The sequence below is a fragment of the Malaclemys terrapin genome, chromosome 4 (genome assembly GCF_027887155.1).
Source record: "Malaclemys terrapin pileata isolate rMalTer1 chromosome 4, rMalTer1.hap1, whole genome shotgun sequence".
NCBI classification, from domain to species: domain Eukaryota; kingdom Metazoa; phylum Chordata; order Testudines; family Emydidae; genus Malaclemys; species Malaclemys terrapin.
This window is the reverse complement of record NC_071508.1, coordinates 57,732,697-57,749,238: the sequence shown is the minus strand read 5'-3', so window position 1 is coordinate 57,749,238 and position 16,542 is coordinate 57,732,697. Positions and strand designations below refer to the sequence as shown.

The window sequence follows — 16,542 nt, the reverse complement described above, 5'->3', positions numbered from 1 at the left end:
CTTTCTTGCTCAATGAATATTTAGTTATCTATACAAAATGGAACTCCTTCACCAGCAGAGAGTCCCACTCTGAACCCTACCCCAGAGCACTGCGTGGGAGACCTGAGTTCATCTCTGCTCCACAGCAGGGATTCAAACCTGGTGCTCCCACATCAGAAGTGAGTTCCCTAACCCCTCTGCTAGTGGGTAAAAGGAAGGTGGTGCCTCCTCAGTTTTGTGACTGGCACCTAAGTCCCCTTGTGAAACTAGCCCTTTGTTTCTCAATTTCCTTTGCTTTCATTTTTGAAAAGGCTAAAAATTCCCCAAATCTAAACAAAATGTTTCATTTCAGGTCAACATGAGGTGAATTTTCTTCTCACTCTACAATTTACCTACCATTTGGTTTCAAGTCGACCCAATTTGTTTTTAATTGCCAGCACCCCAAAAAATCAGTTTATTTGCACAGCTCTAGAATCAAATCACATTGGCCCATTTCCCCTCACTGATCCTTTGTCAGAATATGCAAAGAATATATCACCTACCTCAGCTGCATGCTAGAAACTGGCTTGCAAATGGACTGAACTGCCACTCAAAACTATTAAAAAAATTGGTTTACGATGTGCCTCTGCTCACTTGAAGGGAAAATGTTGCTGAGGTTAAATCCAGTGACATATGGAATGTGAACTCTGTTGTATTAAGTGAGCCATTTAGGGACTCTGATTGGTATACATCAGGAGAGTGTATATAAAAATTCTGACTCAGGTCTGTACCAGTTGAAATAGTCCATTTAATCGAGAAAGAGCCTTGTTGAAACTGAAAGTATGATCCTTAATCGTGTCATTTTAGGGTCCTGTCATTTGCTAGATGCCCAAAAGTGAGTAGTGTTTTGTCTGAGGTCCTTTATGTCATTATATATTCTGATCTAATTCTGAAATCAGCAGAAAGCAAAGACTTTTCAAAAATTCCTCTTTGTTATGTACTGAATAAGCAATAAGCATCCTTCACCTCTGTAGCCCCAGTGTGACCTGAGTACTTGGACATAAGGGGAGACCTCATTTCTTGAGAGACAGGATTAGAGAGGTAAATAGATCAGCAGGCTGAAAACAGACTGTCTGTGCTAACTAAAATAGGTAAATGGTTTCTTTACCTAGGTAAGCTAAGAGACAGAATGTCTGAACTAAGATAAGAGGAGGAAAACCCAGGGAACCATTTATAAAGAACAAGGTAACAATGGACGAGAGAAGCCATGTATGTAAAGATCAGGTAAAGAGTAAGTTGTACATGGACAGAATTCTGTACAGAGATTGATTCCTCCAAAGTGATGAAGCCGATCCCAAGAAATGTAATAAGTAAATGTATATAAAGGAAGAGGATGTGTGATGTACCCTGAGTCCACCCCCTACATTTGAGTCTGATCAACTTAGCGTAGGACTTGCTGTGTGCCAAATAAAGATACTTGCGTGACAAAATCTGGAGTCTGAGTATCAGAGAAGCCGAGTGAGAAGAGGTCTCGGAGGAAATCCCAACAACCTCAATCCAGTCCTTTGTTTTTTCATTACTATAGTTGCTGTTCAAACAGCTTGTTGGCTCCAATTCATTACTTCTCTTTGGGACTACCACTACCTCTCTTTGATACCTTCCCTTCTGTCTCTTATTTTCTTATCAAAATACAGAGTTAACATTTGCATCTTGCTTGCTTTTGTGAAAAAGTGTTGGCAGTACAAAGCTTTCTATGCCAGACCAGCCTTTGGCTTCTCAGATGCTGGAAGGTGGAATTGCCATTTCTTCTTCATACCTATGTATTTGAGGGTTGCTTTAAAATCAAGTTGGAATAAAACTTACTGACTATACTTTCCCTCATCCTGGAGGCAATTTTGTTTATAAATGGCATCAATCAGTTAAGTTTTCATTTACCTGAGACAGACTTTAGGGTTTGACCACATCTAACAATAACAAAAATGATCTTTTTCATCAGTTGATTTTTAATCTGAACTGATTGTTGTATATTTTCTTGTTTGTTTTTCATTTAAATTACTGCTTTGTTTATTTAAGTGATGGTCAACGTATCTGGTGCAATAATGTAATATTTTAGAAAACTCTCATCAGCAACCCAAACCATGTAAACTCCACAGTACAGTGGAATTATACATTGTAATGGTGCCATTGATGACCATGGACCTGTCAACCTCCAGAGTAAAAGCTGTGCCTGCAGGAGACAGAGCTTGCTCAGTAACTGGCCTATGACCCTGCAACTCACAGCGGAATGACCATGAATCTCAGCACTTAGAGAGCAAAATGCAAAACTCATTTACTCAGAATAATCCTCCTGCAATTATACCAACAATATAAAATACAGAACATGAGTCAGTGAAGTCTAAACATCCTAAGTCCAGTCCCTGCAAATTGGCAGGAAGGAACAGAAAGCGAGGCCAAGACAGATAAAGAGATCTTTACGTGAACGCTTTATAATGTTGTGAGGCATTAAGGTTGCATAGTCAGGAGCACTCCTTAAGAACCTAGACAGAGAGGAAGGAAGCCATAAAGACACCGCAAGATACAAAGAAACATTCTTCTTTAGATCAATAGATAGAGGAAATCACATGGAAAACTGGGTTAAGAGAGTGAGCCAAGATTTTCAAAAGCAGGGCCGGCTCCAGGCACTAGCGAAGGAAGCAGGTGCCTGGGGCGGCCAATAGAAAGGGGCGGCACTCCGTCCGTTGTTGGGGTGGCAGGTCCGGGTCAGCAGCGGTGGCACTTCAGCGGCAGCTCAATTGGTCTGCTTCGGTGGCGGGTCCTTTACTCCCTGTCTTTCTCTTCGGCGGCACTTCAGCGGCAGCTCGATCGGGTTTTATTCCCCCCTTCCTCCCACAGCTTGGGGTGGTAAAAAAGCTGGAGCCGGCCCTGTTAAAAAGTAACTATTTTTGGGTGCCTCAGATTTTGGTTTCTCAACTTGAGATCTTTTTAAGAAGGCCTCTTACTTAGAGGGCAGGTGCCCTCTGAAAATCAGACCCCTTGAAGGCATCTCAGATTGGGTACCCAAAAATGGAGGCACCTGGAATCACTATGGGCTGTTATGATTACAAAAAGAGACTGAAACAAAGATCATTAACATGTCCTTTGAATAATGATAGTTGTGTTTCTTACAAAGAACCAGACTTTGAAACCTTTACTCACATTGAGGAGTAGCTATTCACTCAAGATTAACTTCAATTGGACTAGTTGTAAGAATAACTGCTCACCCATGTGCAAGTGCACAGTGCAGAATATACTGCAGCCTGAAAATAGTAACTAGGTCTGTACATATAAGCAACAAATAACACAGCATAGAAGAGATCATTTGAAAGATCAAAAGATTTGAGTCAGAACAAGTTTCTGGAAGGACATATGGGCAAGCTAAAAATAGTCTTGAAATAGATGCATAAGATTGGCAAACATTCAGAGATGGAAAATAGCATATGGAATGACAAAATACTAACATAGAATTTATAGCAACTGTATAAAAGGTGTCTAATGCCTTATGAAGGCTTGATCTGGCAGTGACTGAGAGAAAGCCGTACACGCATGTACCCCTGTTTGTTGCACACCTACTTTTGCAGATAAGATTCCATTATAAATTTTAAAGCTTGTCCCTGCTAGCTCAGCTCCCTTTCCTTTGCATATAGTATGGTTTTTTAAAAATTGGTTTAAGTGCATTTCAAGACTGAAAATGGCATCTAGGAGGCAGAGGTGTTCCAGTTTGCCTTGCTGTCCTCCAGTTTTATACTTGCTACACTTCATGAAGTTCCGTGCATGGTCCTGATTTTCAGTGAAAGTTTGGTACCTTCTGATTTTTAAACTCTCGGGCTGAGATGGATCCTATGAGCACTAAGCACCCAAATCCATTGAATGCCTATGGGATTTAGGTGCCTAACTCTCTTTGACTCCTTTGAAAATCCCAGCATGGAGCTGTAAGATCCAGTTTTACTGTGTTGGTCCTCTGCTGAGTTTCTGTAACCTCCAGTTTACTCTGATCTGGACAGGAAGCCCTAATTTCAGTTTTGACTATTCAGCAGAGCAATGTGGCATCTAATATAAATATATCTTTTAAAATACTTGTTTTGAAGTTGGGGGTCAGATGATAGAAGGAAGAGGAACAAGAAAGGAAGGAGGAGAAACAGGGCACTTGAAAAAGCAGCCATTGGGAGGAACTGATACAACCAAGAAAATTTGTTAGTCTCTAAGGTGCCACAAGTACTTCTGTTCTTTTTGAGGATACAGACTAACACGGCTGCTACCCTGAAACCAACCAAGAACAGGTATGTCACATTCCGGGAAGTAGACAACAATTGGTACATGTTTATACAAACCAGGAATCACAATATCAAAATCTAAAGTTATTCAGGGAGTGTCTCGTAATCCCATTTCACTGAGTTTAGGCTATGATAAATGGAAGATGGTGTCTCACGCTACAGTTTTTCTCACTCATTTTCTAACTCAGTGTGGTCCTATCTTTCCAGAATATAAAATACAGTGTTTCTTACTGAGTGCCTTTGGAAATTTGTATCATCTTTTCAAACAAAGGGACTGATAGTGGTTCGGGGGGGCGGGGGGGGGAAATCTATTTAAACTTGATAAAGTTGAAAGCTGTACATTTGTAAAATTGATAGGATTCTATCTAAAATCCTGAATGAAATAGACGTAATGATAATAAAGTGATAGTTATTAAGTTTTCCACTGAAACCTAGTCAGATAGAAACAATCACATTTTTGCAGAAAGGGTGGAGATGTCGTTGACCAACACACTTTTCAGTACTGGTTGCTTGAAGGTCTGTATTGCCACTAATAAGATTTATCATTCATCAAAATGCACCATTAAAAAACAAACAAACAAAGAAAACGGATGGTGGAAACACTTCTCAAATCCTGTCCTCTGTTTACACTTCCCCCATCACTTCAGTCTTGAATTTCTGGTGATGGATGTCAGATGTTAATGGACTTCCTTTCCTTTACAACACACAGTCGACCTGTGGAACTCTTTGCCAGAGGATGTTGTGAAGGCCAAGAATATAACAGGGTTCAAAAAAGAACTAGATAAATTCATGGAGGATAGGTCCATCAATGGCTATTAGCCAGGTTGGGCAGGGATGGTGTCCCTAGCCTCAGTTTTGCCAGAAGCTGGAGAGGGGTGACAGAGGATGGATCATTTGATGATTACCTGTTCTGTTCACTCCCTCTGATGCACCTGGCACTGGCCACTGTCAGAAGACAGGATACTGGGCTTCATGGACCTTTGGTCTGACCCACTACAGCCCTTCTTATGTTCAGAATACTTTCAGAGAGAAAATGCTACATAAGTGGTGGATATATTTGCTAGGACATGAAAATATATTTCAGCAGCAAGGATGCGTGTGCCTTATTATTAATATAACAAAAACACCTAAAGCCCCCCAATTCATATCAGTGCCCATTATACAAACACATAGTAAGAGAAAGCCCCTGCCACAAAGATCTTATGACAAGAGAAATAAAATAGAGGCACAGAAAGATGAAGAGACTTGCCCAAGGTCACACAGCAGGTCAGTGGCAGAGCTGGAAATAGAAACCAGATCTCTTGAGTCCTAATTTACAGATCATGCTGCCTCTTCACTTAATTTAATCACAGGGTGGGATTTTCACAAGCACCTACATGACCTAGGCACACAAATTCCATTGAAAGTCAATGGACTTGTGCTTGTAAACGACTACGGTGCTTTTTTGTTATACCAATAGAATAAAAACCAGCAGGATCTTATTAAGAGGAATAAGGCAAAGATGCCACATTTATTGTAAATATACTGATAAAGCAAAAGATAAAAGTAAACAACGTTGTTTGACTACTTATTTCTTATACATACACACATACATATATATATATAGAGAGAGAGAGAGAGAGAGAGATTCATTCACACAATCATTCATTCAAGTTCTGTATAAGTGTTACAGTTACCAGCCTAGAAGTTGCTCATGCCAAGTTACTGGCCAGGCATCTTGGTCATGAGGATGGAGCTGAGTCTGTGTCAGATGCACCTGATGCTCCTGGAGGCTGGCAGCAGAACCAGAGACTCAAAGTCCTCAGTCTTTAGAGTCCATTCTTATAGGAATTAATTCCTATGTTAGTCTATGGGAGCTGTTTCATCCTGCTGTTGCTGACTCAATCAGGAGATGGCAAATTTCTGTCCAAAGTGGCACATTCCTGGTGGCTCCACACTGTCCAAAGTTTGTGTTTCTCATCCTTCCAGGTGATGGGGTGGATCCCAGTTTACCCTCAGGGGGTTGTCTGGTGGTCCTATTTGACACATTCTTCGGCCGATGGATACTCCCTTTCTAGGCTGGCACCTCCATAACCATTTATGTGCATCAAGCATTCATCAACATACATTCCATATCTTAACCATAATTTAATTTACTGTCTCCACCACTTTCGGGGTGTGTGCTAATTCATTTGAGACTCCTGGCCCTTTAATCACAGAGGGTGGGGGTCTGTCCTAGGAGCCGTTGAATGAAGTGAAAGTCACTTAACAGCTTATAGTGTTTGTTTACATTGTATCAATTACTTCAAGACAAAGTCAATTAACTTGTTTGTAAGTTTTACATAGTAATAAAGTATCTTTCACAAGATAGATATAATCAATGGTTTCTACAGACAGTAGCTTACAAGTTTTAACAGAAGACCCAAGAGATTTTTGTACTTGGTGAAACTGTTGGATTTTAAAGTGTGGGGGACAAATTATGAGGGGGTCACTGTCACTTGGGGGAATCACTGTTAGTACCTTCTTTTATATATCCCTACATTTTAAACTCCCCCCCATCCTTTTAATCTTATCACTTAATCTCTCTGTGCCTCTCTTCTGAAACGAGGATGATAATATTTCCTTTCTTCCACTTCTCCCACCCTTTTTAGTTTTCTCCATATAGGTGGTAAGCTCTCTGGGGCAAGGATTTAGGGCTTGTCTACACTACAAGGGCAACAGCAGCAGTACCGCGGTTGCACTCTAATGCCTGTAGAGTAGACACAATTTACAGTGACAGAAGGGGTTTTTCCATTGCTGCAGGAACTCTGCTTCCCCAAGCAACAGTAACTAGATTGACGGAAGCATTCTTCCACTAGTCTAGCTGCATCTACACCAGAGTTTAGGTCAGCATAGCAACATCGATCTAAATGTTTAGTTTAGACCAGGCCTTACTACATGTTTTATACAGTGCTAGCCAAAATGGAGTCCCAAACTTGGTGCTACTGTACTATAAATAAAGAATAACGGTAATAATTACTACCAACTGCAAAATGTTGTACACTTTGAAACCTGTGGCTTTATATCATATCAACAAAAAAAGAAAGGTGCATTGGGCAAGAGACTTAAAAAACAATCAAACCCACACCAAAATATTACTATACACACACGAATGCAGGTGGTTTTTCTGAACATCTTTGTGCATTACAATGAGGAGCATATGTATGACCCACTCCTGCACTATCAAAGTTACTGGGAGTTTTAACACTGACTTCCAGAAGTGCAGAAGTGGGCTGGAAATGGTTGTTTGCAGCTGAGAAGTTCAGTTTTGGTAGGAAGAGACTGTTCCACAGGTTTGTTGGTCACAGTTTATACTAAAGTTCCATTTCTAAGTAGATTATAAAGGGTTAATAAATGATTAATGGATGTTTTACTAAATGGTTAAACACTTGTTATAGAGTCCAACATGTTAATAGGTTGCTTATAGCCGTGGTTTATAACCACCTATAACACTTTCTATGTGCTCATAACTATCCATGACAGATATTACTCGTGTCTGTAATATGCTTGTAAAGTCTATTGCTCATTTACTAATGCTTTATAAATAGAACCTTAATTTAATTATTTCTTTATACATGTCACTCCTCCCCTTCATGGGATGGTTTCAGATGAGTTTTACTTTGATTTGTTGAATTATTTGAATTTAGAAGTCAAGAGGCCAGATTGTGGGGTTAATCTAAAATGCATGGAATGCAGGTTGGGGCACTTCTGTGCGCTCATGCATGCATACATGCATGCAAAGGTCAGAGCAAGTCTAGATGACATGGTGGTTAAAACTTCGGTGGCCTATCTGTACTGGTGCTCTCAGAATTGTTACTATACATGGAGCTGAAATAGTGGGCAATATGAAGAAAAATGCTGAGGTAGGCAGAATCTACATCATGGACCACATAGTGCAGTAGATTTACATGATAGAAGCCACAGCAATCTTTTGGGTTAATTATCTGCATTTTATAAAGGTTGAAAATGTGTATTGAGTAGGTAGGTTGGTCTGTCTTGCAAACTTTCATGAATTACTGTGATGAGATTTCTTTCTCAACCAAACCCCCCCCTCCCAAAGAAACATACATTATAGCTTTCACCTCTAGATACCTGGGTTCAAATCCTATTTTATTTCTCAATGAGTTTGGTGGTGACATTCTAGTGACTGATGGACTTTCTCTTAATTAGCCTCTTAGTTGGTAGTACAACTCCCACCTTTTCATGTTCTCTGTATACATATATATATCTCCTTACTATATGTTCCAATCTGTGCATCCGATGAAGTGGTCTGTAGCCCACGAAAGCTTATGCTCAAATAAATTTGTTAGTCTCTAAGGTGCCACAAGTACTGCTGTTCTTTTTGATGGACTTTAGTTTACCTCACAACACCCCAGAAGCAATTTTTTATAGTTTTACCCCAAATAGCAGGCAGGCTTTTGCTTGAGAAGCTTGGAATCAACCAGGATAATACTTTTCAGTATTGAGCTGGATTGGCAGAATTTAGCACAACACCTATTCACACTGTTACTTTGTTGTCTCTGATAAGTATGCTTAGCTGCTACTGAGCCCTACTTGAGCATTAGGCATACCTACTAATAGGAGGAGAGATACTTATGTTTGGTGGAGATAGCTGCTGCCTCCCTCCCACTTTTATAAGCACCATAAAATTTTCACAGCTTAAAAATAAGCAGTTAAGACAAAACCCTCCACATTTAACTGTGTTGCAGAATTGGAACACCCACTGACCGGAGCCAAATCTTTCAGGGTTCAAAGCTCACTCACATGGGTTTGTGTAGTGAGTACTGCTGTTACCTACCGTGCTTTCTGCAATTTCAAGCGCAAACAGGATAACCCTGTTCTCAGATGTGTGGTGCATGAATAAAAAGCACAATAACAGATTTATTTTATGTATACTGCTTACTGCATACTTGAGATTACAGTATGATGCAGAACATCTGTACCTTCTTGCTTTTGTTGGTTGACAACCTTAATGGTATTGAAATCTTTTTCGCATGTTAATAACTGCCTCGCTATTCCGAACCTGAGTCATACTAAGCTTTAATTTTTCACTTGAGTATCAAAGAAAATGACCCAGCAAAAGGTAGCTTTTTAGTACAAATGTCCTTATTTAACAGTAATGGGGCAAATTCATTCCTGATGTAACTTCATTGAAACCAATGGAATTAGGCTTGGTGAATTTGGCCTGTTACATATTTCTGATCCATTTGTGGTTTGAGATGGAGAAGAAAGAAGGGAAGTCACACAAAGAACTTGACATTGTGGACTGAGCTAACCGGTGACTTTTTTTATATAGGTCCCAATCCTGAATTCCTTATGCCTGCATGTAGTCCCATTTCAGCCAATAGTGCTCTGCATGGATGCAGGGATCTGCCAGCATGAATCCAGGTGCAGCATCTAAGCCACTGTTCGCAAATGATAATGCAGCTCACAAAAAAACAGAAGAGAAAAAGGGGAAGTATATTCTCAGGGTGGAAAATTGACTATCTGGATCCAAGGAACCAGTAGTTTACAGGCACAATGGGAATTTCTCGGTCTTCACCCCAGAAAACAAATCAACGAGTTTCTAGATGGGCAGATATGTTGAGAGTACCGAGGAATCCCAGACTTGTTTTTTGTCTCAAACAGCTTATTGGCCTCGGCACAATGGGAGCAGAAAAAAATGCAGCTCACTTCTAGGGTGACCAGATGTCCCGATTTTATAGGGACAGTCCTGATGTTTGGGGCTTTTTCTTCTAGAGACCCCTATCACCCCTCCACCCCCGTCCTGATTTTTCACACTTGCTATCTGGTCACTCTACTCACTCCTGAGAAAAATCCGAAAGTTTTGCTAAGTTGCAAGCTGGGACTTAACGTGCTCATATTATCTCGGGGAGAAAAAAGCTCCTAACAAGCCCTGCACTCATCTCTAGACTAACAAACGCGGAGACAGTGTGGAGGCGAAATTGCCTGTTTCTCGCCCAAACGCCTGTAGCACTGTGGGGGCCCCTGAGACACCCCTGCGTATGACTCTGTGTATGTGTGAAAGAGAAGCAGGTGGGCCCCTGGTATAACTCCGCCCCTGCTAGGTCCCCGTTGGTCATAGGGTGATATTAACAAACGCTCATCCATAGCCGGTTCTTCATTGGAGGGAAGATCTGTCAATCTGAGGCCATGCAAGCCCGCCTCCCCTGCAAGCTCTTCGCAAGATCTGATTCGGGAGCTGTGGCTGATTGCAATGGGAAGCAGCGTTGGGGAGAACAAAGTTTGCAACACTTGGGCACTTGACTACTCGCTTCCTTCATGCCTATGGGAACGACCGATTCCTAAACAGAACAGCCAGCCGGGCAACTGACACTACTGATGACTTGCTGCTGTTGCAAAGTTTCCGCTATTTTAATGTATTAAAATCCAGGATCCTAAATAACCAGCCCTCCCAACCCGCTCCCCCTTCTAGGTAGGCGAGAGAGATTTTTATTCTGTGGACTAGCAAACTTCCTGCATGGAAATTTACTGACTTAAGTGGTCTCCGTTTTGGGCTAAGGGGGAGGGAAGGATTTTTTTTTTATCGCACTTTAATTTTATTTCTCTGGATCACAGGATTTTTGGAGCTATATGGAGGGATCTCAGGATGGTTTGCACCAGGAAAACCAAAACTTTAGTGTCCACTTGCGTGATCTTGAGTGGAATGACTAACATCATCTGCCTGCTCTACGTGGGCTGGGTCACCAACTACATTGCCAGTGTCTATGTGAAAGTGCAGGAGCCGATCTCAGAGAAAAAGTTAGAGGAAGACAAAGGGGACACTTTAAGGATTATAGAAAGGCTGGATCACTTGGAAAATGTCATCAAGCAGCACATACAAGGTACCACCTTCCTCCCCTCTTGCTTTCCCTCACCCCCAGCCCGCTCCTCTCCGGGTCCTTCCTTTGCAGCCTTCCCCATCCCTTCCTATTGCATTTGATGTGTTGTGCGAGGGGAGAGATGCCTGCAGCAGCCCAGAAGAATCGGAGGCTTTGTTCAGACTCTTGTGCAGGCAGAAGTTGCCAGCAGCCTCCTCTCGGCTGCCTGGTGAGTGCCGGGGAGCGCAGCGTGCTAGCTGGAGCAGGCGGCGGCGTGGCTGGGATCAGCGGCTGCTGGTTGCAGCGCTTTGCAGCCCCGGCCGCCGGCTACGAAACTTGCTGAGTGGCGATTCTCCCTTGGGGATGATTCCTGGCTGGGTTGACGAGTCTGGGTGAGCCAAGGACTCCCGGGGGCTGGTTTGTTGACGAGCCGGCCCCCTGCGCTCGGAGAGCTGGTGATCGAGCTGCTAACATTGCTGCCGGCTGCTGCCCCGGAGCCTGGGGGAAAGGCTCCTGCCATGGTTTCCTTAGCCCGGGGCTCTTGTTGGCGTGGCAAAGCCGAGCAGCGAGCGGGAGAATGGGTGTCGGGATGGGGCGAGCTTTGCGGTCCCTTAGCATCTGCTGTGCCAGCGGCATCTCCCACGGGGGTTAGGCTGTGTATGTGTTGCAGTAATAAACCTGATCGCCGATGTCTGCAGGAACTCGCCGGGGAGGTCTCGGCCGGGAAGGAGCGAGGAGGTTCTTGCAGTCTGTGATCAACCCTTATTATTTATTTGCTGCTCTGAACGGAACGTTGTCACGGGGCTGCGTGTGGGTCTGTGCTCGCGGGTTCCCCGGCGGCTGCTGTGGGAGCCAGCTGGGATTATAGTCGTGTAATGTCTCTTTGATTAGATCTCCGGCCCGGGCCAGGGCGGGTGGGGGCTGTGACATGGTTTCATGGGTAAATTACCAGGCAGTACTTGAGATCTTGCATTACTTTGTGTATATGTGATCTGTAAGTAGTGGCTCCCGCATTATTCTCCTCATCCGTGTGGGAACAAACAGCTACCCCCCCTCCCCCATTTATGATTTGTGTATCTCTTTAAATATCCGGCAGGGAGGGGTAAATAAGATCTCTTGCAAGGTGCTAGAGGGGTGTATTTCTGTAGCGGCAGCACTGAGGCGTCAGGTCCTAACGTTAGTTTCCTTAGTCTTGTCTATCTAGACATGCACTGAGCAAAGCATCTGGTAAATGAGCTCTGCTGCTTTTTCCACCACCCCAAAAAAAAAAAAATCTATTTTGCTTCCAAGTAGTTTTGACCTACAGGACTTGTATGCTGGAAATGTAAACAAACATCATAATAATTAGGAAAGATGATTAGCCACATGGGTGCTTGAGTTCATAATGTGTAGAGGGATTCTCAAGTTTGATCGGGATACTTTAAAGCCCTACTATTTCATGCTGACTTCTGGGTGTACATGTACTATAACATTTTTGAAGAGACAGTATTTTTTTAAACTCTTGACTTTGCACTTGTCTCCCTTTCTCAGCAGCATTGTCTTTAACCTGGATAATTTAGTAAAACACAATTTCCTTTGAGATGGATGAGTGAGGTCAGTTCCTGCCAGCTCTGACTTTCATGCATTCCTCCGGTTTATCTGGATCCCTAAAATTAATTTTTGAAGAGAAATATATTCTTGTCTGAGTGGCAATGGAGTGCGCTATGGGAGCTTTCCATACTAAGGCAGGGTTTTTCAAAAGCACTGTTGAGAGTTAGGTGCCTGAATGTCATGTGAGTTGGATGCCTAACTCCCTTGGACTTCGTTGAAAATACTTCTTTGAAAATGCCTAATTATCTGTAGAGGTAGTTTTCTTCAAAAATTTTAAAGGAAATATTAGTCTTTTAGATCTGTATCTGCTTGCTAGCTTGGTAACTTGTTCTTTGTCTATGATAGTGAAAGGTACAATAAAATGACCTTTTTAAAGGGAGAGGATGAAAGGGATTGTATATGATCTAATGATGTTACTTTCTTTCATAAGCATTTTTGGTTTTTCATTTCCTTAAACACCATTTTAAGAAAACTGAAATCTGCTTCTTTTTTAAAAGTAACCAGGTCCATGGTTTGATAAATACTAACATTTATTAAAAAAAAAACAGCTAAAATCAAATTTATAGAGGTTTGCATTGCTCTTCCTAATGAAGCCAGTTGTTCAGTTAGCAAATCAATGGAACATCACTATCCCTAAATGGGAGTTCAAGTCCAAACCATAGTGATTAGGTTCACAAGGGTGGCTGCTACGGAAGATACAAAATAAATCTTTTTTTTAAATATTTTTTTTTGCTCAGTTCCGTGACAGTTGGGGATACATCTTTTTTTCCCCTTTGACTTCATTGGGCTTTGGATCAGCATCAACAAATGATAAATTTGGAATTTATTTCTCTATATAGGACAGATCATCCTTCATAATGGCTTACAGTTATCTGTAGTTTGCCATTGAGCTTTTTTTCACTACTTTTGTCTATTGGAGAATATTCTTATGGAAGCTTTGAGTGCCTCAGCTGTTTTCACAAATGTTGACAAGACATGGAATTAGCAAGGGCAATAGAATCCCGTTCTTTAGGGTCGTCTCCAGTTGCCAGGAAAGCGATAATGGAAATATATTTTCCACAAGGGAGTTGCCCTGATATTTTATTTTAATTTGTTTCCTGATTGAATGATTTAGTTAGATGGTGCCTGGGAATTCCTTGGGAATATAAATTGCAGCCTTGTAATATTTTACCAAATAGATTGGAAACAAGAGGGTGGGTGCTTTCAAAGAAAAATAATGTCTTTGAAATAAAGGTAGCATAATAAGCAAATCATTAGTCTGGAGACATTTTGTTTCAATGAGAGAGAGAAAGGGGAGGAGGGAGTTAGATTTAATATTGTGAGAAGGTAAATACTGGGCGAGATCCTGCACTGGTCAAATGTGAAAGACAGATATTCACTTACCATGTGGACTTGTTCACCATCAGCCAACACAGCTGTGTATCTACAGTTTTCCAGCAAGTGTTCAGGAGCAACTGCTTGTCATAAACATGGTGGTTATGCACGTTTTTGTTTGGGCTCTAGGAGGTGGCATAAGGATGTCTACCCTGAGTTATATCCGCTCTGCCCACACCACAGGCACATTTTTGCCCAGTATGCAATGATGCAAATTTGGGGTACACAGCAAGCTCACAGCTGACCTGCTTCTACATGGAAAGTTGTACAGATGCATACTGCCATTTCTGCACCTGTGATGTGTAAAAGCCTTTTTGCTCCTGTTCCCATAATGGGCAGCCTGATGGAGGACTGGTCATGTGTGGCTTTGCTGGAGAGACAGAAATGGTACTTTGGTGAGAGGCAGCATGATGTAGGGATTTGAGCTTGAGGCTGCAGGCTATGAACCCCTGGGCTGTATTCCCAGTTCTGCCACTGACTTGTTGACTATCCTTGGGCAAGTCACTTCACCTTTCTTTTGTCTCTGTAAAATGGGACATACTCACCTACTTTATCTACAGCAGTAGGTCATAAGGATTAAGTAGTTAATGATTGTTTAGCATTTTGAAAAATGTAAAGTGCTAAGTATTATTATTGCCATTATTTCTGCAGTAGAAGGCATATATTGTATACTAGGCTACCCACAATAAGAAGTGTAATTTCCACTTCCTTTACAGTTTGCAGACAAACTAGCATATTGTTTTTTGAGAAAATTTGTGTGTATGTGAAAATGAGGAAGCGACCAGATGGACAGTTTTATGCATAATGCAATCTTTTTTATGGTTAAGAAATGAATGTGGCAAATGTATTTTTTTGTGCCTTGAGCTTTATTACGGGACAATATCCTTTAAGGGGCTAAGGTTAATGAGTATTGTAATGAATACTGTATTAAAAGAAATGTTAGTGGTTCCAGTCTAGAGTTTGCAACTGAAATCAAATGTCTCAATTTACATGAAGACAGTTCATTCTCCCACGCCTACAAGAAATCTACTACTACCCAAAAAATAATAATCTAATTTTATTAAACTCGGTACAAGAGTACTTCACAGCACATTGCTCATCTTAATAATGCCTCATCTATTTACTCTGGCACTAAAAAAGAACTCGCCTAAGTTGCATGCAAACTAAGAAAATCATCTGAGCTGATCTGTTGTTACAATATAAATATCAGACGGGCTGCGATGACAATAGAAACAGCACTAACAATAATAGTGTTTTCTCCAGTCTACTTTTAAACGTCTTAGATGATGGAGAGCCTAACGTTTCCTTTGGAAAGCTATTCTACAGTCACACAGATCTCACCCAGAACTCTCTTGTGCTTTTTTGCTTTCTGCCCTGACCTGTTTATGCAGTGGCATTTTGTGTTGTTCAAACCTTCCCAACTTCTGTCCCAGAGGTGGCTGCATTTCCGTGTCAAATGAAAAGATCCTTGAATGTAGGGGGTATGAAGTGTGCAGTGAAACTTAAAAAAGAAAATGGACAGTGGCAGCTGTGGAATGTGATTCTGGTTTAAAACCTATTTACCAGCTGGTAATTACTCAACCACCTACATGATACTAGGAAGTCAATCCTAGGTGCTTGCATGCTGCTGCATCTGACATTGGTTTCCAACTGTCTCCTCTCTTCTGGAGATGCCATGTTGTGAAGCAGCGTCACTGTTGTAGACATAACTCTGATGGAAATATGTTGAGGACAAAGTGGATATGGTGAGTTTCTGACCGGCTTTCTGCAATGAATTACTCCATTCTCTGTGTCTATCCCCCCCCCCCTTTATTTTTTTATTTTAAATATATATAGAAGATTTGTCAGCTTCTTCTTTAGGACGTGTGCTGTGCCTAAACTCTGGTGCAGCTAAGTATCCTTTGCAATACATTTTAGCTGAATGGAAACTTCTAGACCATTCCATAAAACCAGGATCTGAAATAATTCTCAGCACCATCATCAAATCCCTCTTAGTTCATTCCCTCAAGCACAAAAGCTACTAACTGCATTTATCATTAAATAAAATGTAATTATTCCACTGAAAGTCAAATCAAGGATAAATCTGGGACAAGAAGTACATGTTCTGTTACAAAAGGCCCTATATGTGTAGTCTTTATTCAAGTAAAGTAGCCTGAAGTCAAAGGGACTAATTGTGTGAGGAAGAGCTACTATGGTGTGTTAAGGCTTTGCAGGATAAGTCCCATTAGTTTTCTCATTTTTTTCCCCTTAGTCTATGACTGCCTTGCTCGTTCTCGGGTAGTGCACGTCACTGGAGATTTGTGTGAGTTCAGCTGTCATATTTCCCATTCTTTGAAGTGAAAAAGTGGGTGGTATAAAAAAAATCTATTCAAGTGGCTTGAGCTAGAGGAGTGCAGCTCACTAGTATCTGTGTACTCACCAACATCACTATAAGCCCAATATATTCAAGGGACAATATGCAGAAGAGTTAA

General features: G+C 41.5%; 1 protein-coding gene across 3 annotated transcripts in view; it reads left to right on the top strand.

Moving 5' to 3' along the window:
* Positions 1 to 10,509: 10,509 nt before the first annotated feature.
* Positions 10,510 to 16,542, top strand: part of GALNT18 (polypeptide N-acetylgalactosaminyltransferase 18) — a 444,155-nt gene continuing 438,122 nt past the window's right edge. For 2 of the 3 annotated variants that reach the window (XM_054028211.1, XM_054028212.1), the window contains exon 1: positions 10,629 to 11,131. In XM_054028211.1, coding sequence (XP_053884186.1) covers positions 10,897 to 11,131 — 235 coding nt within the window. In that variant the 5' untranslated portion in view covers positions 10,629 to 10,896. Of the gene's footprint in view, positions 11,132 to 16,542 lie in introns of all 3 variants that reach the window. The other variant, XM_054028213.1, reaches the window with a different exon arrangement.